Source organism: Conger conger, chromosome 8 (genome assembly GCF_963514075.1).
Source record: "Conger conger chromosome 8, fConCon1.1, whole genome shotgun sequence".
Lineage (NCBI taxonomy): Eukaryota > Metazoa > Chordata > Actinopteri > Anguilliformes > Congridae > Conger > Conger conger.
In genome coordinates this window covers 15,331,772-15,358,124 of record NC_083767.1, presented here as the reverse complement: position 1 = coordinate 15,358,124, position 26,353 = coordinate 15,331,772, and the positions used below count along the sequence as shown (strand labels likewise).

Here is a 26,353-nt window from a genome sequence, read left to right as displayed (position 1 = left end):
ATGAAAGCTTATGTGTCATACTTTTTCCTGTGCGGAGTGTCAGGTAAGTGTTATTGAGGGAAGACGTTTGAGAACGTGGATTGAGAAAGACTTTTGTCGAAATTGTAATGGGTTTAAATGTGTTATTTTAAATTAAACAAGCATTCGCAAACGCTTCATTCAAATATATATGTGTGTGTGTTATCTGAACGAAATTAGGTAGGCTACTTGCAATGAATGTGTGAATCTGCTTCGCAAAGCTTTAAGGGAATACTGAAAGCATAAAACACGCATCTGCGTTCTCAAATTGAGTAGGTCAATGCAGTTATTTCTCTGTGCGCTGGTTTTATTAATAACTACTTTCGCCATGCCCATTGAGTTTTTTGCTGTGAAAATTGTGTTTCGACTGGCAGTTGTTGAATTAATTTCTGCCATCAGCTTGGAAAAATTACCCTAAATGCAAGTTTGTAGTCACGTGCTGATTATTATTTTTTGGACGCTAATTGGCGTGCGTCATGCGTCAAATCTCGAAATACACTTCTGTTTGACTCGTGAATGCCATTGTTTGGTGATATTAATGGACCATAAGCGGTTAAAGATTAATAGGTAGATTTGTTTTTCTCTCTATTGACTGACAGGCTTCAACAAGGTAGGCTGCTTACAGTATATTATGATATTTTACTTTATATGAGAATCGGTTTGTTAATGGATGTCTATAGTTAAGCTGCCTCCTCATAAATCTACAGTGTGCACAATTTTTAGTCTAACAAATGAAGCCAATGAGGACATTCATTTTGGAATCATATAAAACACAGATAAAATAAAATATTATCTGTTTAAAAAAGTTTGTTATCGGCAGTGAGAAATAGTTTTTCAAATATTGTTGTGGCAAATACATATTATCATTATTGTATTCCAGGATTGCAATTCTACAATAGTAAACAAATAAATACATAATTTGTGTCAGTGAGACTTCAATCAGCTGTAAGGCAAAATTCACATCCATGCATGTGGCCAACATTCAACCCTGCCCTTCCTAATGATATTCAAATTGTGCAGTATGAACATTTTCTTATTTGTTATTTATTTCTTCTTTGCAGCTGCACTGACTTCGCTGGACCTCAGTGTCTCTGATGAGAAGTCAAACTGCCCACTGGGGTATTTCCCCTGTGGAAATCTCAGTATATGTCTCCCTCAGCTGCTGCACTGCAATGGGGAGGATGACTGTGGGAACAAGGCAGATGAGGAGAATTGTGGTGAGTTTGTCTAAACTGCGGTGCATATGTTTTTCTAATCATCATGTAGCTATCTTGGCATTCGAATAGGTTATGTACAACTTTCATTTTCTTTCCATTTCAAGACTTACTGTGTTAAGTATTTGGAACAGTAATTGAAAACCATTTCAGTTGTGAGCACAGGGGTACCTATGTATTCCCCTTCAAAAGACAAATATTTTCTTGAAATCCATTGTGTTATTCACTTTTTTTCTTTCCTTTTGTTACTCTTTTAAATATCTTTGTGACAGTCTTCTGTGAAAAGCGCTATACAGATCAAATTGAATTGAATTTATGAGGTAGAAATTTGGAAGCAAAATCAATGCTGAAAACTAATGATCATAATGATAATTAAAAGCATCTAGATCTAGAATATTATGTTGTAAAGCAACTAACTTTGTGATATGTTGTATCTCCATAAAATGAGCCGTTTTCATGGCAGCTGTAAAATCGCTAATCTTAAATTGCTAATTTTTCTAGATTGTGGTATCAGAAAGATTAGCTGTTACATGCTGCTTGTTTGCATGCAACTGTTTCTAACCACCATTGACTCATGCATGGATGGCATTAGATTAGCCGGCATTAGGTACATCAAAAATGTGTATAATTAAAAAAAATATAAAACTGTGATGAATGTAGCACTGTTGCCTCACAGCAAGAAGGTCCTTTCTGTGTGGAGTTTGCATGTTCTCAGTGTGGATTTCCCTAGGTATGAGTCTGTGAGTAAATGGTTTATGTCCTCTGTGATAGATTAGCAACCTGTCCAGGGTGTATTCCGGCATTTTGCCCAATGCCCGTGGCGATAGAATAAGTGGGTATATATAAATGGATGGATAGATGAAACTGTACATGCCCAGGCCATAACTCCCCTACCACTGTGTTTCACAGATGAGGTGGTATGCTGTAGATCTTGGGCAGTTCCTTCTCTTCTCCATACTTTGCTTTTGATATCACTCTGATATAAGTTCATCTTCATCTCATCGGTCCACAATACCTTTTTCTAGAACAGTGGTTGCTCTTTTAAGTACTTCTTGGCAAACTAGTGGTTTGCATCTTGCAGTGTAGCTTCTGTATTTATGTTCATGAAGAGTTCTGCGACAGTGGTCTTTGCCAAATCCACACCTGACTCCTGAAGAGTGTTTCTGATCTGTCAGACTGGTGTTTGGGGATTTTTCTTTATTATGGGGAGAATTCTTTGTTATCAGCTGTAGAGGTCTTCCTTGACCAGCCAGTCCCTTTTCCCCGCGATTAGTAAGCTCACCAATGCTCTCTTTCTTCTTAATTATGTTCAAACATTTAATTTAGATAATCCTAAGGTTGGCAGAAGTCTCTAACCATTTTCTTCTTGTTTCTCAGTCTCATAATGGAGTCTTTGACTTTCATTGGCGCAACTTTGGTCCTGATGTTGATAAACAGCATAATAGTTTCCAAAGGTGATCGAAAGACTAGAGCAAAGACTAGGGGTTGAGAGCTCTCTTATACCTGCATCAAACACCTGTGGAGCCATGTGTCCCAAACGTTATGGTGCCCTGAAATGGGGGGACTATGTATAAACACAGCTGTAATTTCTACCAATTTCTACTAAACCAATTGTATAAAAATAAAAGAGTGTGCACTTTAACCACATTTTAATTGTGTGATTCTGAGTCTAAAATTGTGGTAAATCAAGAGGTAATGGGTCTTTGTCCCAAACATTATGGAGGGCACTGTAAGTGTCTCCAGCTATGCAAACTGAGCCAAGTGAGTGTCTGCTATTACATCCCCCATTTCTGTGGGTTCATTTAGCGTCTGTGGATCACTGCTTATCTGGTTCACCATGTTGACCACAGGCAAACATAATTCTCATTACATTAGCTCAAATGTTTTTATTTATGCATTTTTCATAATTATTGTAAATTGCGTGGTCTCCTTGGTACACAGCAGGCCGACAGGAGTTTACCCATTGTGCTGCTATCAGAGTAATGCTATCAGTGCTGCAAATTATTGCTACTCTTATCTTTTAATGTCTTCCTTGTGGATACACCAAGGTGTTAATCATTCACACTTTGTGTCTTCACTCGCTCATGCATTCATCTGAAGCCATGAAATGTTTCCATCCTGGTTTATTGAAGGACGTTCTCACATTGTGTGAACTGCAGGTCAGCCAGGCACACACAGACTACAAGTTGTCATTAGGGAAGGGATGGGTTTGGGTTAGGGTTAGGTTCAGGGTTGGAGTTAGGGTTAGGGATAGGTCAGGGTTAGGATATTAGCCTCCTCCAATTGACTCTGTGGAGGACTGTAAGTGTTTAATCTCCAGACATCCTTATGTGGGAGTCACAGAGGTGGTTAAAGTGGTTAACAGCTTGATCTCAATGCTAGCCATTTATCTGAATCTGTATATTACACCTTGAATGGTGTAACACAGGGAGGTATGAAAATGTTGGTTTACGCTGGAGTGAGATAGAGAGCGCGCCTCCAATTGGAAAAAGAAACGAAAGTCTTCACTTGTCACCCTCACAGGATCCGGGCAAAAATTATAAACAAAAATAATAAATGTAAAGAAAATAACTCAACTCTTGTAGCTTTCCAGCTGAGCTGGCATCTCAGCTTGCTTTCAACTTTTTGCCTTTCATCCGTACCGGATCGCTCTCATCTCTTGCGTGCTCCCAGACTCCGACAGTGGGCGAAGCACACCTTATGGACTGATTTGCAACATAGCCCAGATGTGTACCTACTTAACCAGTAGGCATTCCCGCAAACTGAGCCAAACTTGCCACAATGATATGTGGTAGACACATACAACAAAGACCTGTTACTTCTGATATACTGCTGTGCCTCATTGAAAGTCAACTGCTTCAACTGGTGTTCATCAGTCAACCACCCCATTGTTGCCATACCTGAATGAATCATAAAAGATTTAAAACCTGGTTGGAAGAGTCTATGTTACCTTCACCAAGGATTATACTGGAATGTGGTTTTAGAAGACTTTTCCCCACAAAGAACAGTAGACCTCTGCTCCAAATAGGTTACTGTTCAGTCCCCATGGCATTCAAATCATCGCAGAGCACCACAGGCAGAGAAATCCATGGCATTAGAGGTTTCAAGGACATCACATATTGTATTTGAACTGGGAAATTCAATCACAGCTATCTCTTGAATCATCTTGCTCATTCTAGAAATATTCAACAGAAGATATGCATTATAGTGATTTGCCTCCATTCAAAAGAAAAAAAAATCTCTGTAAAACTATAACGACAAGCATTATGGAGCAGCATTCGTTGTGTTTCTTGTTTGAATATATTAAATCACATTGCTCATGACATCTGTTCATTATGTTTGTAGCAGACTGATGGATTCATCATGTGGCTGGAAGAGTGCCATAAACTGTTCAGACTGAATGTCCAACATAAGCCACGTAATTTAGGGATAACTATGATAATTCATAATGATATTTTATTCTGAATGGCCATGCTTGAAATTTGCTATTTAAAAATCTGCTCACATTAGACAGTGTATCTACAAAGTTTACCCAAACTTCACCCAAACTTACACAGAATACTCTCTATCCATGCAGAAGGTTTCACTGAGATTTGATGGGGTTTCTAGATATCCACTGCAGCTCACCCTGGTACAATAGACCCCAATCGACCCATATTTTTGTGCTACTCAATACGCAAAAGTATGCAAAAGACTCACGGTAGCATCTCTTTCCACGTATAATATCCTGGTTACTTATGAACATCCAAAGAGCTTCTTTTGTACACAGATTTATCAAGATCTATTTCTTCAGCTGAGGAACACCATGTTCTGTATGTATATTTTATGATAATTTATCATATTGCTTGATCTAACTGTGTCTTTTAAATAAATTCATTTTTAATGTTTATATATTTGTAATTCCAGGCCACATATTCATGCAGACATTACTGAATGTAACAATATGCAGTATGAATCAATCCAATGTTGGAATAACTTGGGTAAATCACATAAAGAAATAAGGCTGAACATCAACTTATGCTGTTTTTCCATATTTTTTCTTTGTTTATGTTGTTTAAGGTGTGATTTCAATCTATAATCGTGCCTTGATGTTCTAGATTGAATTTGGGGAATTTTCACTATACTGTATTTTATATAATTTGGGTTCAGATGAGCAAAATGTTTTCAAACAACTTGTTACCATTAGTCAGTTGATTCATGTTAGTGCTGTCTAACCGACTGGGACTTTCTATTTGAATCCTTTCATTCATGGTTACATTACATTACATTACAGTCATTTAGCAGACGCTCTTATCCAGATCGATGTACAATAATGTGTAAATCAGAAGCAGGGATAAGTGTGTTGCAGACCCTAGAGGAAAGGAAATGGTTCTCTTGAGGTTGTGGAAAAAGTGCATAATGACCTTCATTACTGGATAATTAGTATGGGAAATGTGCTGCATTCCTTTTCAAGTGCTTTCATGCCAAAGTTTTAGAAAGCTGTATGGCTCTGAGACGCTTTTCTGGGATGTACATACATTGAGGTCCCAAAGTCTGAGACCACATCTCTGGGGTTTTTTTCATGTAGTCCTGGAAATAAACAGAAAGTTTTAGGATTTAGAAAAAAAACAAAACAAATGAAAGTTACTTCAAAGCTTTGCAAGAACTACTCGAAGACCAAAGAAGAGCAAGGAGTGCTGCACAATCCACAATCACCTGACCTCAACCCCTCTGAAAATGTATAGGGACACTTGAAGACTGACAAAAGCCAAGCATTCATTAACATCACAAGACGCTGTTTGGAACATTGTGGACATGTGTAAGACGTGGATTGGATCAACAAATACTGCTGGCATAACGTGAATCATCAGGTTTTGCACAAAGTTGCGGAGTCCACGCCAGCTTGAGTACACATTGCCATTAAAGCAGAAAGTGGACTGAAATTAATAATTTTTTCAAAGATTCTACTTTTCACGCAAATTGTTATTAATATCATTAGTAATGAAAGATTTTGTATTAAATAAAAAAAAGCTAAATAGAAGCATTTTCACTAGTGGTCTCAGACTTTTGTACCCCACTGTATGTGTTTTGTACCTCCAATCCATGGCTTACATACAGTATGTCCAGAATAGTACACCTCTATCATGATCCAATTCACATCTATGATGAACCAGCCCTAGGCATGCATATGTCCAAAGAGGTACACCTATCTCATGATCCAGTCCTACTGTAGGTGAGACTTCTTTGTCAGGTTCCAGTGGACCAGTGCAAAATGGAAACAGGTGGCTGCCTCCTCTCCAGTATTATTTAAAGGGTAATATCTTAGTGCTTGTGATATCACATTTTTCAATGAATTGTTGAGGGAAATTCCAGATGTGTCTTGCTGTCTCAGGTGGACTGTATTTGATTTATGCCCAGATTAAATATGATTGAATTCATTTTGCTTTCTAGGAGATAACAATGGATGGCCACATCTTTTTGACAAATATTTTGGAATCCTCAATAATGACTTTGGAACCAAGTCAAACAAGTGTTGTAAGTACAAGTGTACACACGTATATGCATAAACTGTATATAAACCTCCTGACCACGACTGCATGCGTTTATGCATTTAGTTGCTGCCACATGACTGGCTGATTAAATATTTGCATTAACAAGCTGGATTACAGGTCTATGTGATAAAGTGATCACTGAGTGTATTTTATATTATTTATTTAAATTTGCTCATATTTCTAACCCAGAAAAGAAATTACCACAGCTAACAGAATATGGCATACACAGACTGTGAAACAAAGGGATATATATGATTAAATAATCATCTATTTTACATTCAGCCATTATATTAGGTCACTCAGACTAGACTACATGAAGCATACCCATCAAATGCATATAACAAACAATACAAAATGGCAATGCATCATTATTGAGTCTCTGCATTTCCAGAGGTGGATTGACGACCAGTGGGCCCCGTTTTAAATCATTTCATTTTTACATTGACTTAATAACATCAAGCAACACCTATAGCACTGTGATATTGTGCAACTGAGTTTCATATTTGAGACCTTTTCAGTGTAGTTACATTTAACCTTGCCAAGTCAGCATTGAGCTTGTTTAGATGTTTTCCTTTCACGCTGCACTGTTTTCATTTGCTAACTATTTGTGCGTAGTTGCACCTTTACTTGATTTACTCAATTAATCAGTCATTAATATGGTGCAGATAGTGTTCACAGCACAAACTGCACTCAGTATGTTTCAGTGGATTTACAGCTTATTACAGCAATGAATAAATCACTAAGCTTGAAAAACAATTCCTCGGGATAAAGCATAAATTCTAAGGTTGATTTTCAAATACATATTGGCATATTGCAGACTTTCACTTGATGGCCATTAGTATATTCAAGACCAGGGTCCAGGCTTGATGGATTAGACATTTCTCTACATTAAACTTGTACTTTAATGCTCTTAGTGCACAAATTGAATAGCAAATAAGTTGAACTGGTGACAGTTTTTATTCACTTTCGTTTGCTACTTCTCTGAGAAGAGTTATAACGAGAAGCAGATTAAGTCAAACATGTGGGAATAATCAGTATTAACTACTTGCTTAACAAAGGATCAAGACAGACTGAAGTAGAAATTACATTTTAAGTCTACATTGTCATCAAAACGAAAAGCTCCTCTCACTATTATATCTCATTAATCATGAACTGGATTAAAGTGTAGCCCAGCTTCTGCTTCAGCATTCAGTTTTTCCTTGCTTTCAAATAACAGATGTTATTTTTGCTCATTTTACTTGACTGGGGGTAATTAATAATAACAATAATAATTAATATTATATAACTGTTCCCCCTATTGGCACTGTTCAGGACTGTCAATAAAGCCAGGGTTCAATTCCCTCATAATTCAGTGCCTCATGAACATTGACCTGTAAAATTAAACAAATACTTCCTGTTTCATTTTAGTAGCATGTTAAAATGCATAAACTTTCATAGCAGGAATCTGCATTCATGTCTCCTGTCTTTATACTAATTGATTTACTAAAGCCAGTTAGTCACCAATATAAGACCTATATAATATAAGTATCTTGGTGACAATAGTAGCAAACTAGGACAAACTTGCAATAATCAAATTTGGATCACACTTCTGGAGTCACAGTGTCCTTTGCCTGTGTCAAAAACAGCTTCAGTTATGAAGAAAATTCTAGAGTCTCGCATTCTATTGTGCATGTTACAATACAGGAAGAAAGTGGTGTGTGCGAAGACGAGTCTCTGCATATGCAGACATCGCGGACAGGCTGAGGATTGCGCTTTGTTTTTCTCGTAGTGCTTGGAACAGTTCCAGATAAGTGCCTCTGCAGAGACCTTGAACTGGACTGCGATGGTGCTCAACTCCAAGCTGTCCCCACAGTGCCAACGAATGTGACTATGATGTGAGTGTTTCTTCAGGCCACAGGAGTAACTGTGTGTACTTACTGTATGAATGGACTGAACCCTAAGGGGCCTAGCTTTCCCTTGATCACCCTTCTGAATTTCAGACCCAAAATAATATTCTGGGCTGTTAACCAATTCACCAAGAGAATTCAGTTTCAGTCTAACTATATTCTATAACTATATTCAACTTCAGGTTTTACACAACATTATAGCAAGTAGATTACAGTAAATTAATCATTTTTCATTTCCAGAATATTCCTGGAAGGATATATTATATGCGCTTTACTGTCTGGTTTTGTTAATGTCCCTTGAATATTATTTATTTGTAGGAATATGACTGTTTCTATTAGTTGAGAAACCATTTAAGAATGCTTGTCCCTGAAAATGGTTTCAATAACTGATTGGGAGTAGAAGACGTGCCATGAATCTTTTATTTTTTTGAGAAATGTATGAAGTCAATTTTATAATGAAAATGTGATTGTTCTCTCCCTGAATTTACAACGTGCCTGCAGGGTGGGGTTGCGGACTGGCAGACAAACAGTTCATGTGTTTCTGTGGATGTCGTTTTAAAATACATTAAAATGAAGCACCCATAAATAACATACCATGCCTTAGGATAAGCCGGCTGTAATTTTTGTGTTAAATTAGGATTTTAAAACGACAGGAGATAAAATCAGTCTTAAACAGGATAAAAATAATTATTTTTGCATTTTAGGAACACCATGAACAGAAACAGCAGTTGCTTCCAAAAATACTAATTTGGATTTGAATATATTTTGATATCCTTCAAACCGCAGTGTTCGGATTGAAGCCAAACCACAGTGACAGACAGTGCATGTACATAAGCAGTGCTTCCAGTGTGCATATGTCTGTAAGCGTGCACCCATCATCAGCTGGAAGTTACCATTACAGTGAGATAAACACTGCTGAAAGATCCTGTATGTTACTTGCTTTCATCATTATTTAAGGCTCTGTCTAAAACTTCAGGTCGTGAATTTAGATTCCACAGCACTAACTGCTCACATTTTTAATAAAATATTAAAAACTCCAAAACCGAAATGTCAAATCCAAACACATTTGTCATTTTCAGAGGAGCCATGGTAGATGCAACACTGCTTGAAGTGGAAAGAAAATAAGTGCCGGAACTCTCCGGCCCACTTCAATCACTAGCACTAATCACTACCTATGATGACAGTACTCTTTCACTGGGGAGAGCATGTGGTTGGATGGGGGCAGGAAAGGCACTCCAAAGAGCGAAATGTAGAAGTGCCGGCATTGCTTACCGGTGAGGGAAAGGCCACTTCAAGCACTGCATATTAATGACTGCTATTGCAAAATATCATTTTATTTTTGTCCCTGCTGTTCCTCAAGCTTTGTCCCTATAGAAAATTAAGTAATAATTAAAAAAAAATTATTAAATAAAGCAATAATAGCCCCAGCGTAGCAAGTCTTCTGGGTGTCTCTGTTTTCTCTGGTTCCAAGAACCCAATGCAACTAGCAGGTGATCAACAGGTAATTACTGAGTAGAAACAAAGTACTGTATAATTAACTATGGAAACTGATGAATTGAAGGTGATGTATGATGTATTCTTCTATTTCCAGGTCTCTCCAAAGAAATAGACTGCAGAAACTGGATGCTGACATATTTTATGATTACCACAACCTCCAAAAATTGTAAGTTTGTTATATATAACAATCACTAAGGGCCCAATCCTGGCTTGGCCAACTTTATTTGACAGTGAGGTCTACATAACTTGACAGTTGGTTGCATATCACAAATATGATCCTCCTATCAAAGTGCACTTACCTGATAGCTAGAAAAATGTTCTCACACTTTTCCAGCTTCAACACGTTTGCACCTCTCCCAACCTGAATTTATTTTCACTAACAATTTATGTGGATGAACTACATTATTTATGTAAATATGCTACATCATTGACCAGTGACCAAGTGTATATATTTGCTATTAACACTCTCAGTGTAATATAAACTGTGTTTGCACTGCTTCCATAGGTATCTGCAGCACAACAGGATTCGGGCTGTGAACCCAAATGCGTTCCAAGGACTGTATAACTTAACAAGACTGTGAGTTAGACTCCATTTCCATTCATGTGTTTGTCTTGCAGTGGAATATAAATAAGGTGCATAATAACTTTATAATAACCCATCTTCCAAAATGATATACAGTATACTTTGAGTCGTTATCCTGTGCCAGAATAACTTCGAAGATAATGCCAGTGGTTAAATATGGGGGTTACATGCCCCCTGCTCTGTATGTGTTCTCTATCCCCTCTCACAGGTGCTGGCCTATTTAAGGTTCCCAGTGTGAACATCAAACTTACCGTGCAGCTCTCTTTTTCCCTTGGTAGCACTTACCACAGTAATACAAAGAGTTCCCAGCTATTAAGGCAGGATTACATAGATCTTCAAATATCTTGAATTGTGTAAATTATGTAGATAGCAATCCATCAGATAATTAGATAGCTAGCCAATTAGGTATTGTTGAGTTTCTGTAAAGTTAGCTAAACTTTGAATAGTATCCCACAGATATAATAACTTAATTTCTAGATTCACTTGAAAAATAAAGGTGTACTTCATCATTATCCTTATAGTTCAATGTGCCAGTAAATGCTTGGAAACAATACTAAAAAGCAGGTTTTTCTTTGTGTGTTTGCTGTAATTGGGCAAATAAACAGAATTACGTAGAAAAACGTAGAAACACATAATCTGTCTCTATTAATAATATTAATATGGTATATTGTTGCAGAGACTTCAGTAAATATTAATACATTTGTCACCAATGCCACCATGTCACCATCAGTCTAAACTCTATTCTTGTTTTGGCTTTGTGGCTACTTTCACTATAGCCTTCCACAATTAAAACTGTGGGTCAGCAAGACAATCATAATTAGTCTAAAAAAATCTTTATAAAGAATAACCTTTCTTGTTCATGCCTTTTATAGAAAGCTGACCCTTGAATAACTAGTCTGAATTTTAAGGGGTCTATCCTTGTATCCAGAAAGCAGGAGACTGTGTAATATGTAGGTGCATATATTTTTGTAGAGAGCTAAACTTTCTGCAGTTCTTTCAGTCAGATACAAAAACATCAACAGCAGTTGGTGTTTGATATAATTTTGGTAATATTCTATGAATATTACTGATTTAGCTCTGTGTGTACGACACAGTTTTTTTTTTTGTTTACTTTAAAAGTCTTTATCTTTTTCCATTATGGATGCAGAGGGAAGGTCGCAGTCAATTTATTCTTGAAAAAAATTTTTGAAACAGTTTGTAGTTTAGTATGGAGAGAGAGATGGACTTTCCATCTGGTATATCCATTTTCAAAGCCACATTTAACAGTATGATAAGCTAAATCAAATTTATGCAGTAGCTTATGAAAACTAAATGGGATAATATTACGCATGCTGTGAAGCTAACTTTTAATATTTAATTTGCTTTGGATACCTTCTATTTTAGGAAATTAGTACTAAATAGTGCTGTTCTCACATAAAGGGTTTGCATCCAAATTTCCACTGCTTTCTAGAATGTTGTTTGCAAGATCATTTCAATATTTTATTTTCATAGAAAAATCATTTAATCGTCCCATGTTGTCTGTTCAGCCTTCGTTAATTAGCTGTGGCGTATGGAAACTGCAATAGATTCAGATGTAAATGAGAGGCTGGGAACTCAGTCCCCTTTGGGAAGTGGCTTGATATGCTTTTGCTGCTGTGTACGGAATACGGGAAGAGGAAATGGCTGCAAAGCCGTTCATAGTAGTGTGTGCGTGTTTGCATATTAAGCATGTGTGGATTAATTGCTGCTGTTATGTGTCAATATTGTGGTGTTTTCAAACTGGGGATAAAGATTTTAATCTCTCTCTCTCTCTCTCTCTCTCTCTCTCTCTCTCTCTCTCTCTCTCTCTCTCTCTCTCTCTCTCTCTCTCTCTCTCTCTCTCTCTCTCTCTCTCTCTCTCTCTCTCTCTCTCTCTCTCTCTCTCTCTCAGGTATTTAAGCTATAACAGGATATCTGTCCTGGAGCCAGGAGTGTTCCGTGATCTTCACCAACTGGAGTGGCTGTAGGTCTTCTTTGCTGTCCATTTCTTCACTGAAAATGCCCTCTATTGTAGAGCCAAAGGCATGGTTTTAAGAGAAATCTTGAGATGCTAAAGAGACTAGAGATTCCTTGGAAGTCATTCAAAATAAGTCCTCTGTTTAGACATAGCCATTGCAATATTTATATATTTTGTAAAACTATTATGCGTTTGGTGTGCTGGACCCTTTCCGTGAAAAAGACACTAACATTAGCTTATTCCGTATCTCATATGGATTTTCAAATGCAGAGAAGACAAGGTCTCCCCGCGCTTGTTTCGCTACCCATGCTACAAAATAAGGAACTGATGTCACTAAAGCAATGGCATGTTAAAATAGGTTATACAGATAGAACCATGAGTTACCATAGTGATTGAAAATTGCACTGTAAAAAAAGGAATTGATACAAAAAAACCCTCACTGAACCAGCCCTGGGCTGGTGAGACTTAAGTGGGTGAAGTAAAGTCACATTAAAGTGAATAATTCAAGTTCTGTTCTAAATGGGTCCAGAAAAATAGAGAGCTCTGGTAACGCTTTGCTAAAATATCAAGGGGCACAGAATAAGAAACTGCCATAATGAGGATAGAAGAATTGCAGCTACTGTACATTTGGAAACGACTTGAAGAGAGTAATTTGATTGATTATCAAACTAGCATGATTCTGCTTTTCTGAGGGTTTTGAGAACCCAGAGGAAGACTGTATGCACAGATGCACTGGTTATAGCAAGAAGGCATTATTCTCTTCCATCCAACTCACTGTAGCTGGAAATATTGTATAAAAGTCAGCAAAGCCAAAAAAAAAGCTGTGCCAGATGACTTGACTGTTGAAACCATGCAAATGAACATATAGTGCAGAACAACAGTGCAGAGACGACATTGGCTCAGGTGGTAAGAGCAGTCATCTGGCAGTCGGAGGGTTGCCAGATTGGTTCCGCCCTGGGTGTGTCGAAGTGCCCTGAACAAGACACCTAACCCCTAAATGCTCCTGACGAGCTGGTTGGTGCCTTGCCTGGCAGCCAGTCACTGGTGGTGTGTGAGTGTGTGTGAATGGGTGAATGAGAAGGATCAATTGTACAGCGCTTTGGATAAAGTCGCTATATAAATACAGACCATTTCTATTTTTGTCTTTGTTCTTAGGATTCTAGAAAACAACAACATCAACCAAATATCTCCAATGACCTTTTCAGGACTGTGTTCACTTGTCCTTTTGTAAGTTTACCTCTTTTAATTTTTTGGTAATTTATTCAAGCTTTGTATACACAAGAAAGCTTTGTGTGCATATTGTACCGTATAATTAAAAAGTATTCTCTTGAAATACTTTGTTTTGTCCTCTAGGGTATTGCTCAATAATTCTCTGAATCAGCTTGACGATATCTGCCTGGAGATGCCAAGGCTAAACTGGCTGTAAGTTGAATGCCTAATGAAATAATATGTTACACTGTCTGTTGACATTGAAAAATAGAGACAAACTGTCACAAACTGTCAGTCCTGTTAGCTTCTGTTTGTCTATTTTCAGTGACATGGAGGGAAATCAAATCTCGCGTGTGGGGAATGTAACATTTGGCTCTTGTAACATGCTTACTGTCCTGTAAGTTTACATATTTCATTGGCTCCATAGAATTTCTTTAATTTAATTAAGAAGGTCTATATTTAACCCTTGTGTTGTCTTACTATGTTTAACAGCAGAGGAAACCCCCTAAATGATCTTTTGTCAACTTGAAATTTGATGATGAAGTTGTGATGAGTGACAGGTTTCTTCATTTCTTCAAGACTACACAAGGGTTAACTGCAACAGAATACAAGAGAGATTCTCTGTTAAACCTCCTTCCACTCTCCACTCACAATTCATATCATTGAATGAACCAAAGGGTTTCAGTAATGGCATTCTAACTTAAAATGTACAGCAAGAAAATTGAACTTTTCAACAGTGAATCATATAGACAGTCTGATAACTTGCACTTATCCAGCATTTGTACTTGAACATTGACTGATAAGTAGCAATATTTTCAAGTGTAATATTCACAGAATGTTCAACAATTACTTTTTTGAGATCACTACACTATTAATATTCACATAGTATTTGTGAAGTAAAAACACTGCTTGCAACTGAGTCAAAGTAATGGATAGATGGTGGTTAAATTGGGTTAAATGTGTCTTTATAGAATAGTGTTTTCAATGTATTATATTTTTGAAGCATATACACTACACAAGTACCTTTTGCAACAATATTTTCAATGGAGCAAATCCATGGAGAAGCTGTAGCCTTTACTGTAAAGATGTATTCTCCTAAGAAATACAGATTGGAGAATATGTATATTCTATCGCCGTAATGTTTACTATCTTTCACTTGTTTCCTTTAGAGTACTACAGAGGAACAGAATCACTCACTTGAACAGACACGCTTTCACACCTTTGCAAAAACTCGGAGAGCTGTAAGTTATACTTTGATATTAGCCCAGTAATGTTCTACTTTATGCTGTTTGATAGCATTTCATAAGGAATAGGTTTACAATTGATCAACTTTGGGAAAGCTTGCTTTAAGTTAGGCTGCTGGTTGAATACAGAGCTACTTGTGGGTTTCTTATGAATTAATACTGGGTGTGAAACAGGTAATCAGTAATGGTGGCACACTTAGGGCCTCAGCAAACTTTTCCACTGCACCCACATCCATTTAAATTATACTGTATATCAGCACTCTAATATTGACACATAAATACTGCACCCTCAGTTTTCTTTTTATAAATATTCTATATTAAAACCACAACCATTCTGAAATAAATGTACATGTCCCTATATAAACACAAGACTGACACATATGATGTATACAGTAAATTAGATTTCCGTAAGGTGAGTCAGTTCCCTTCTGCACTTCCACTGCCCTGTAGAGCTTGAAATGTAGCTCCTATCCATCTACTCTTGCCTTTGAAGGATAATTCGGCTGCCTCTTCAAAACCAGGAAAGCAGAACCAGAAAAGACTTTGAAACATGAAGTTAAAAGTGTCATATAATTATTTGGCAACTCAGCGTGTGACTCAAAGGTGGTGGGTTTGATTCCCAGCTGGGGCTCTATCATTGCACCTTTGAGCTGGGTATTTCTTATTAAATGGATTGTATCGAAAATATAAAGGAAAAGATTATTGGCTCTGGATATACCGTTTGTTCCAGAATTATTGGCACCCTTAATAAAAATGAACAAAAAAGGACTGAACATTTTGGCCTCAACATGTTTGGCCGACTAGGAATCTGAGTCTTGGTTGTTGGTAGAATGTCCAGCAGGATAATGACTCCAAACATACATCATAATCCACAGAAGTAGTTAAGTGAAAACAACATCCATGTTCTGCAGTACCCATCTCTTCCTCCAGACTTCAGTTCCATCAAATATCTGTGGTCTGAACCGAATATGGGGGTCCCTGAGCGCAAACCCAAGGATATCAATGGTTCTGGAAAGTTCTGCATGGAGTAATGGTCAAGAATCCCTCCTTCTCTAACCTTTTCATAAATTATAGGAAAAGACTTGTGGCTATCATCTTTGCCAGGTGTGTTTGCACAAAGTAGCAAACCAGGGGTGCCAATAATTGTTTTGGGAAATCATTTCTTTATTTGAAAAATGTAAGACTTTAATTTCATTTGATTTCATTATGTCATTAATAAAGCACACCCCACATGTTGGAAAATAAAGCTTATGTTATTTCTTAGTTTACAGTAGTTTAGTTTTACACATATATATCAAGGGTGCCAATCATTTTTATATTCAATGTATAGTGTAACAAAACAGAAACTAAAAAGCAATTGGAATTCTTCACATTCAATTATATATGCAGATGTGCATAACAATCCTGATTGACAGCGATTTAAAATATCTGGAGAATGTTTTGTTATGAGTTGGAAATCCTTCTGCACGTTCTTTTGTTTTGGTGTCAATGTATCATGTAGTATTTATGAGCACTGCAATGGCACAAGACAGTCAAGCCATTGTTCTGCAAAAAAAACATGAACAAGGACAGATTGGAAGCAACCATGTTAATAACTGACGTAATAAATGATAAATGCTAATAACATACCACATGGGAAATTTCCATCAATGAAGAGAATGAGATTCGAGAGATCTGAAAGCAAGAAAAATGGTAAACAAATTTTCTCATACACAAGGGGTTATGCTGCTATTGTTATGTTGTTATGTCTGTGATACTCTTTGAAAAGTATGGCACTGCATAAAAAGAATGATGAATCTGACACAACATAATCATGACATTTTAGAAAATGCAGTCTTGTCACTGATGAAAAATGGAACTGTAATGGAAAATATACTTTTCAACTTTGTAAAGGGTCTCGGGTGGTTTACAACATTTTCTTTATTAATTTTTGCAGAGATTTATCAAACAACAACATTCAAAGGATCCCACAAGACCTATTTGTTGGTCTGTCTGAGCTACTGCAATTGTAAGTATACATTATTAAACACTTGCACAATCCACATTTTATGTAAAATATATAATTTGTGATTAAATCATGTGAAAAGATATGGATTATCATCCATTCAATTACAGAACATTAATTTTACAAATTAAATACAAACATTGATCCATCAGTCACAATATGTACAATATTTTGTAAAGATGATGTCAGTGGAAATAGGAGTAAGAGTATATGTATACATATAATGTATAATTGTACACAATCAATGTCAAGTTGTAAATGGTCTTATTTGTGTCTCTTTCCCTCAGGAATATTTCACATAACCCCATAATCGAATTTCAGATGGACCACTTTGATAACCTGCGTAAACTAAAATCTTTGTGAGTTATATTCCTTTTTAATTTCCTACTTTTTTAGCAATAATTATTTACCTTACCTTACCTTTACCTTGTTAATCATGTCACAGTTTTCCACCGTCCCTTTACCTGGGACTTCAGTGTGAAGGCAATCTGGCCAATCAGTAACACTAATTCTTAAGTTAATTACCTGGGAGAAAAGAAAATTTGAGTATCCATGCACAAGGGCAGGGCTGGCCAATCCTATTCCTGGAGATCAACCATCCTTTCAACCCTAATAGTAGAATCGGCATATCCGATTCTACTATTTCACAGGTGAACAAGATCTCTAGCATTTGATTGGCAGCCCTGCACAAGGCAGTACATTCAGTCTGACTAGCTTGTTGCTTTGGTTTTTTTTTCTTTTTACGTTAATCCAATTTTTTGTCATCTTTAAACACATGGCGGTGATTGTGTATACATTTTTTCTATTTATTTCTAATCAATAAAGACAAAGCAACATTAAAGTCAGCTTCAATTCACCCATACATCTCTTAAATCATTTACTTTTATCAAAATTAATTATAACAATACAAATATATGCCGTGATTTAATCTAAATGTGACTTCATCTTGTCCTTGTCATGGACAATTTAATGTCAATGCTTTTTTTGTCATCACAGTTCAATGTTTCACGTGTATCTCATTGCAAGTCAAAGTTAAGGAATGCTCATCAGCTCCAAGGCTCATTTGCTTCTATTTAATGTTGGTTGCTGATAACGAATAAATAAATAGTCCTTTCTGATTTCTAGAAGTATAGAGGGAATTGAGATTGTGAACATCCAAAGAAGAATGTTTGAACCTTTGAAAAACCTGACACACATGTGAGTTTTATTGTTTCCCTATATTATTTTAACTAACTAATTATACACCATTGTCCCGTGGCTCTTGGATATTGCTAATTTTATTTTAATGTGATAACTTGTTGAAGTACCTTGTTTAGGGATACAACAGCAAGCTATGAAACACATGGTTATCTTATCAATTACCAGTTGACTGGCCCAAAATTGCCCTGAGGGAGTGTAAATCAATGAACAACTGGGATTATGTCATATTGACTGCACTATTCCATCGGTCAGCCAATGCCTAAGTATGTTTATAAACAACAAGGATTCCAGTGTAGGATAATATTCTGTGTTAATGATTATTACTAAATGAACACACCTTTATAGGATTCCCATTCTAATTCAATTCCATCTCCTTCCATAAAGAATCTGAATTCTTTTTTTCAAGGTGAATGGGTGTACGGTACAATCTAACCATTACAATTAAATTTAAACGAAATACCCACCTAATAGAATGTGAAAAGGGAATGTTAATACTGCATAAAAGTGTATGATCGGCCAAATATTCTTTAAACAACTTATACTGTACATGACATGCAAATGTGAAGGACAATTGATTACTTGTATGGTAAAAGGCATGATCTCTGGTTTTCCATACTTTGCAGATACTTTAAGAAATTCCAGTATTGCGGATACGCTCCCCACGTGCGGAGCTGCAAGCCCAACACGGATGGCATCTCCTCTTTGGAGGATCTGCTGGCCAACATCGTGCTGCGCGTCTTTGTCTGGGTGGTGTCGGCCACCACCTGTTTCGGAAACATCTTTGTCATTGGAATGAGGTCCTACATCAGATCTGAGAACAAGCTGCATGCCATGTGCATCATATCTCTTTGCTGTAAGTAAAGCATTGTTCTTTTTTGCCCTGGCTTCTGTAATGTGTTTAGTATAATGAAACATAGATCTGTTTCTATGGAGACCTGAAACAGTGGTGTGCAAAGATTTGGTCAAAAAGCCTTTTACAATTAATGTCGAAGTGAACAGAAGCAAACCTGACCTTTACATGGTACAATGTTAAACATTTCTTTAAATTTTAAAGCAAAATTACTTTTTACAGTTTCAAAAAAAAAAAAAAAAGGCCTTATGCAAAAGTTTGGAAACCCTGTCAGATAGAACTTTGTAACTCCTCCTTGAGCAAGTATAACAGCTTGTAAACCCTTCCTGTAGCCAGCTTCTTTCAATTCTCGCTTTTGGAATTTTTCCCCATTCATCCTGGCAGAACACCTCAGAAATATTATTTTCAATAATATTCAATTCTGGGGACTGTGGTGGCCATTCCAAAACTTGCATCTGTCTTTCCTGGAGGTAATTCATGGTTGATTTTGAGGCATTCTTTAGATAATTGACTTGCTGGAATACCCAACCTCTCTTCAACTTCAATGTCTGGACTGACCTTTGAACATTAGCCTCTAGAATTTCTTGATATTTGGCGGAATCCATTCTTCTTTAAAGTGTGTTGCATTGTGTTGTCCTGTCTCTGCTACTCTTTTTGCAGCTCTTTTGCAGTGATGTATGGCTTCTGAGCATTTCTCACCAGGTCTTTGGCCATTCTATCTGAAATCTTTCTTGATCTTCCAGACCTTGCCTTGACTTCAACTGGTCCATTTATCTTCCATTTTCTAATAATTTTTCTGACAGTGGAAATAGGTAGTTTGAAACATTGAAAGAGTTTTCATAGCCTTCTCCTTCTGGGTGAAAATCCATCTTCATTCTGAAATCCTTGGACAACTGTCTATAGGAGCCCATGGTTGTTAACACCAGACAGAACAGCCACTGCAGTTGGATACTTTAGAAGGCATGGAGTTACTTCAAGATAAAAAAAAAGTTCAGCCCTGGAATTATACTTATCTGACACATTGAAGCTGGAGGTGCCTATATTCTTGCACCTCACTGTGGCTTTAATCAGTATGAAATACATCTGTACTGATGCTGGGTTACTCTCCTGTGGCTTATACTTATTTGCGGTCTTTTGAATATGAATGGCAGTCATATTCTTCCTTAAATGTGATAAGCAATGTGGAAAATGGATGAAAGTGAATGCATTCTCAAACAAGTTATTGAGAGTTGCTTGAAGAACAGGATATGGTATGCTCCTGCATACTGTTTCATCTTTCACTTGTCATTCCTGAAATAAGTAAGCAATAAAATACATTTCTTCTCCAAACTTCTCCATCACCATTCCACATGACTTCAGTAGTAGATTGTACAGTGCTATATTAGGGGAGAACCACGGCATGACTCATTCTCGTTTTACTGCAGAATATGCGTAAGCACTCTCCTTACAAATACCATATTGGAGAAGTGAACCATTGTCAATGAAGTCACACCAAATTGCGCACATTTATAAAGAAAACCTAGCTACAAGACCTCTATTAATTAATAGCCAAACTTGAGGGGCCAATACAATGTCTGGTAATTGCTCTGGACAAGAGCGTCGACTAAATGTGTATTATGGAGCTCTGCCATGACAGCTGTAATTGCTGTAGGATGGGGACATTGCCAATAAATCAGGGAACCAAGAGAGGGAAGATCGTTTGGACAAGCTGCCTGGACATCATCAAATGCTTCATGCTCAATTGGAACAGCCACCTCTGACAGTGGCCAGTCTTCAGATAGTCCCCATCTGTTTCTGATGTCTGCATATTTGTATTTTATTAGAAAGATGGTACCAAGTGGATTTCTTATGCTTTGCTAAATATTATAAAAGCACCAAAGCAGTGATATGTATCGTCATACCAAACCACTATCATTCAATGCAAATTATAATCCATTAGAATTTATACTTTGGTTCTTGGATAGTAAAACTGTGAAAACAGCTGTTTAGCATAGGTCATTTAGTCAACTGATCTTATGTTACAGCCAGCAGTGGAAGCAGTTCACAGAAAACACATGTTGATAGTTTATTTTAACTGAATCTACCTCTTTCTCTTTACAGAATCAGAAACATTCTATTGTGATGAGGATTAGTGCATACGGCTTTTAAAACTGAATGAAGTTTTCATTGTGTGCCTATACTGTTCCTAATAATGGAACATTCTGGAAACCTCACCAGCCATTGCTGTTGAATACCAGAGCAGATGGACTCAAACTACAGTGTAACGTCCTCCACCCCCTCCCCTCAGGTGCTGATGGTTTAATGGGCGTCTACCTCTTTGTGATTGGAGCATTTGACCTGAAGTTCCGGGGCGAATACAACCACCATGCCCAGGCTTGGATGGACAGCTCTGAGTGTCAGGTGGTGGGCTCCCTGGCCATGCTCTCCACGGAGGTGTCAGTCCTGCTGCTCACCTACCTGACCCTGGAGAAGTACGTCTGCATTGTGTACCCCTTCCGGTACATCTCCCCCAGGAGAGGACGCACGGTGACCGTTCTTATCAGCATATGGGTCCTGGGGTTCGCCATCGCCTTCATCCCCCTGGTCGGCAAGGGAATCTTCCGGAACTTCTACGGGACCAACGGCGTGTGCTTCCCCTTGCACTCTGAGCAGCCGGAGACTCTGGGGGCCCAGGTCTACTCCATCATCATTTTCCTCGGTAGGTCACGTGGTATGGTGCTGTTGCATGCTGGGGGTGGCGTGGGGATGATGGGTTTCAATCAGATTGGCTTCCATAGTGTTAGAAAAGTGCTCCAATCCAGGTGCTGCTGTCAGGGAAGGACAACCGGTGGAGCCCAATGATCAGTGTACCATTGGCACCTGGATTGGACAGCAGCACCTGGATTGGAGCATTGGAGCACTTTTCTAACACTATGGAAGCCAATCTGTTTGAAACCCACCCCCACACCACCCCCAGCATGCAACAGCACCTTATATGTCCCAGACTCATGAATTTCATCCAGCAGTCCTACTCTAACCCAAACTCCTTAGGAAAACATCCAGTTGTGTAAATAAGTGTAGCAATGGAGTCTAAATGAGTCATGCTCAAGAACACAAGTTAATAAATAATGTCCCTTTCAAGGGAGTGAGCTTGATGTGAGCTGTTATCTACTTATCTAGTTAAATATTTTCTTTTGATCATTGCTCTTGGATCAAATGTCCACTTGTTTGTTAATTTATAGTGAAAAGGCACAAATCCATGAAATATACATACATACATACAATATACAACATACATTCCTCATCAGTGTTCAGTGATGACAGATAGTTTGGTACAAATAATATGACTTGTCAGAGAGAACAATTTACTCATCATTATCATGCAACTCTGTAGCATCATTATGTAAGTAATTATTCAGGAAATCTCATCAGAGCATGAATTGCTGTGAAATTGAAATGAAAGTCATTCAGTGTAACATCTGAAGGTCTACTGAAAAATAATATGGATATTATAGTCTAGACAACAGAAGTCAATGTTGAAAAATAAAAAATAAAAACAGGAACATATCAATCAAGGGTACTAAACAGATAGATAATCCTTATATTTCACAATGCATAATATAAATATATTACAAATACAAAGAACCAACCAGTTGATAGCCATTTTAAAGGGAAAGGAACAGGGATCTGTAGATAACCACAATTTAAATATATAAACTATATACATTTAAGATGTATTTAAAAAGATTACTGTGTATATATAATACATGCTATAGACCATTGAAGCTATTTACCTGCATGAAGCCGATCGCATATTCCCAGGAGGGTTATTGGCTACCTGTGTAGAATGAAAACATTTTTACAGTTACAGTTACAAATTTAAGCAATAATACACAAGATGCCATTAATAATGTCTTGTGAATATATTCACAGCTAAAGGATGTTGTTAAACAGTATGGTTGTATATTTGAGTCAGCAAAATCAGGCATGCATTGTTGGAAGTGTTGTTTAAACAATTTCTAACAAGAAAAGTTGTTGATTTATAAAAATAGATGAATTAAATGTTTTTTCTTGTTTAAAATGATCTGTTACAATAATACAAATCTATCCCACAGGTTTGAACTTGATAGCATTTCTGATCATTCTGATATCTTATGGAAGTATGTTCTACAACATACAAAGAACTGGGACCCGGGCCACAAAATACAGAAATCACATCAAGAAGGAGGTGACCATTGCCAAGCGCTTTTTCTCCATTGTTATCACAGACTCTCTCTGCTGGATACCCATCTTTATCCTCAAGATTTTATCTTTGACAAAGGTGGAAATACCAGGTTTGTCTTTCTCAAAGTGTATACTTTTTAAAGAACCAATTTATTTTCTCTATTGTCTATTTTGATCCCTTTTAAATATTGATGGTCTACTCTATATAAATAGACAGCCACAGTCATAGTTTTCACAAATAACAAATATTTTTGGTTTGCAATGCACCTACCTGTGGAAGTAAGAATACAGATCTGGGTCATTTATTGTGTTTTTCAGAAGCACGCTTTCAGACACTCAGGAGCACTATAATAAGCTATTTTAGGTCTTTTTTTGACCACAGTTTGTCAGGTATTCAATGTCTTATGAACATCTCTGACAGTTCAGTGTCTCTGTTATTCCCATCAAAGGGAAGTGTGACCCCCACTAGCGCACCAATACCATTTCCACCAATAATCTGCCTTTTCAGAGAGGTTTGGGCAAAGTACATGCTGCTTTCATTGAATGTCCTTGGAAGCTAATTAACAGCTTATGTGGCTAATGGTATTTCATCCAGTTACAGTCTCTGATATGCTGGCAAATACACCTGGATAGTTCAATTCAGAAGAAAAGGCAAAACAAGGAATACAAAGTTTCCAATTGGTCATGACATTGTTATCTTGCATGTTTTTATAAAATTTACAAAAGACATTACCCCCAAGGCAACCATTTTCCAATGTGACAGATGGACCCAGCTAATCACAAATCCAATAATTTCTCATGTTTCATAGGCACAATCAGTTCCTGGGTGGTGATATTCATCCTGCCAATCAACAGTGCCCTCAACCCCATCCTCTACACTCTAACCACCCGCCCATTCAAGGAGACCATTCTCCAAGTGTGGGAAAACTACAGACAAAGAAGAAGTCTCTCCAGCATTCAGCATTCTGCATGCACACCGTCCTTCACTTGGTTGGAGATGTGGCCACTTCAGGAGACCACACATACTCTGTCATTGCCAGAGTATTCAACACACCCCAATGAAACATTGGGAAAATCCCACCTACTGCCACTGAAATGCACAGTCCATCAGTCTGAATAACCCTTATCCCCTATTAAAAATCAATGTGCATATGCAATATGTTTGCTTATTGCATTTAGGTCATCATTCTGGATGGGAAAGGCAGAACAAAAACAATTTAACAAGGTTTGATGCTTGACAATACTGGTAACTTCTGGATGATTCAAGTAATCATTTTTTAAAATTATTTATTTCAGATTTTTCCCATTTTCTCACAATTTAGTAACCAATTGTACCCTATCTATTGCCCGTGTGTTAGCTAGGGTAACACCGCCTACACCCCGTCCCTCAGTTGCCTGGATAGATCAGGTGATCCTGAGAACGCATTCTCCAAGCCACATCGTCCTGCCTGTGACCATAATTCTGAGGCCCTGTTGTATGCGGCGATCTCACTAACCCCCCTTGCTGAGTCCTCCCCCACCCTCAGAGTGGCAAGCCACTTATGTGAGCCGGCCAAACTCAGCAAAATCAAACCCTGGTCCTCGGTGTGCAACTGCAGCGAACTGATGTCTGCATCAAAGTCACTTTGGCCATGCGCCACCGTGGCTCAACTGGATGACTCAAGTATATCTGATGCATATTCTGACAGTGAACAATATTTAATACTGCCATTTTTCTCCTGTTTTCAGAAAAGTAATAAGTAAACACTTTCTATGATGTCACATAATGTATATAGCCATAACCATGGCAATGAGTGTCTATTTTATTTAAGGGCAATGGCTCTTGATCACTTAATGTTTATTTATTTATTTATTTATTTATTTAACATTTTTAGGATTTTCAGTTCACAATAATAACAGAATACTGTGAATCAACAAATGTTACAGTATTATTATTTTTTTATCTGAATGGGTCTAAAGTAGGCTAAAAGTTGGCAAGCTTAGAATCTGTATTTGCCAGGTAAGCAATGCTCGAAAGGATGCAGAATAAGTTTACTGATACCATTATGTATTCTGGGCCCAGATATTGCGATGCCTTACTGCCTGGCCTAATGACCTGTATGTTTTGTATCAAAAAAACAAGTCTTTCAGACAGGTGGGTTTTTCTGAATTCTTTAGAATGAGAAAATAACAATTCACAAGTGTAAGAAGGTAACACTGGACATATTTTTTTACATGAAACATGTTTTTATTTACTGCAGTGTGCAGTCAACATAGTCATACTGATGATAGTAAGAAACATTTTTGAGGAAAAACACAATACACATATGATGTAACCTGCATTGTTTCAAACCATGTCAATCAGTTTACATGTGCTATTTTCTGATTCTGTATACAGTCACAATTTCCTGTCAATGCTATATATGAAAGATGCATCTGAACATCACCCAGTGTCACAAATTACTATAATGGCTCTTGAATGTTGTATGTAGGTAGTTATACTCATGAAGCTGTCAGTTACTATATCATGAAGGTTTTATACAGGGTCCTGTTTGTGTAAAGTGTGTGACAGCCATAGAGGGATTTCCTATGGAAACTACATTGATGCATACTTTGATTATTGTACTATATTATAAAGTATAAATATAATGACATTATTGTATTATAGTGAGAACACATTTCAATGTTAAGCTGTTTTCTATAAAAAAAAACAATATTTAAAAATAAAGATTCCAGATATCTCCCCCAATATTATGAAAACACACCCTGTGCCCTAACAAGCCTGGTAGCTGGTGTGACATTCAATAAACCACTCTTTCAAAATCCAACTTCGTAATGTTTGTTTTCAACATTGCGACAATTTACGTATATTGTAAATTGTAGTTTTACGCAAGGAAATATACAGGTTTCGGTCACTGTTTACAAACTCAAATTCCCATAGTTCTTTGCGATAATGCTT

At 37.3% G+C, this 26,353-nt stretch overlaps 1 protein-coding gene across 1 annotated transcript; it reads left to right on the top strand.

The window, feature by feature from the left end:
* On the top strand, positions 1 to 24,535 carry LOC133135145 (relaxin receptor 1-like). The gene is made up of 18 exons (XM_061251938.1): positions 1 to 47; positions 1,105 to 1,235; positions 6,663 to 6,746; positions 8,532 to 8,637; positions 10,241 to 10,312; positions 10,652 to 10,723; positions 12,639 to 12,710; positions 13,860 to 13,931; positions 14,058 to 14,126; positions 14,239 to 14,310; positions 15,083 to 15,154; positions 17,094 to 17,165; positions 17,450 to 17,521; positions 18,288 to 18,359; positions 18,986 to 19,215; positions 21,500 to 21,910; positions 23,307 to 23,525; positions 24,225 to 24,535. Exons 1-18 carry the CDS (start codon positions 1 to 3, stop codon positions 24,533 to 24,535), a joined length of 2,256 nt encoding a protein of 751 aa, XP_061107922.1.
* Positions 24,536 to 26,353: the final 1,818 nt, after the last annotated feature.

Excerpts from the sequence above, each read along its gene's own strand:
- LOC133135145 (XM_061251938.1), top strand. The coding sequence starts at position 1 with ATGAAAGCTTATGTGTCATACTTTTTCCTGTGCGGAGTGTCAGGTAA. Across the intron at positions 10,724-12,638 it reads CTGTATAACTTAACAAGACT|GTATTTAAGCTATAACAGGA; the intron begins GTGAGTTAGACT and ends TCTCTCTCTCAG. Across the intron at positions 15,155-17,093 it reads TTGCAAAAACTCGGAGAGCT|AGATTTATCAAACAACAACA; the intron begins GTAAGTTATACT and ends TAATTTTTGCAG.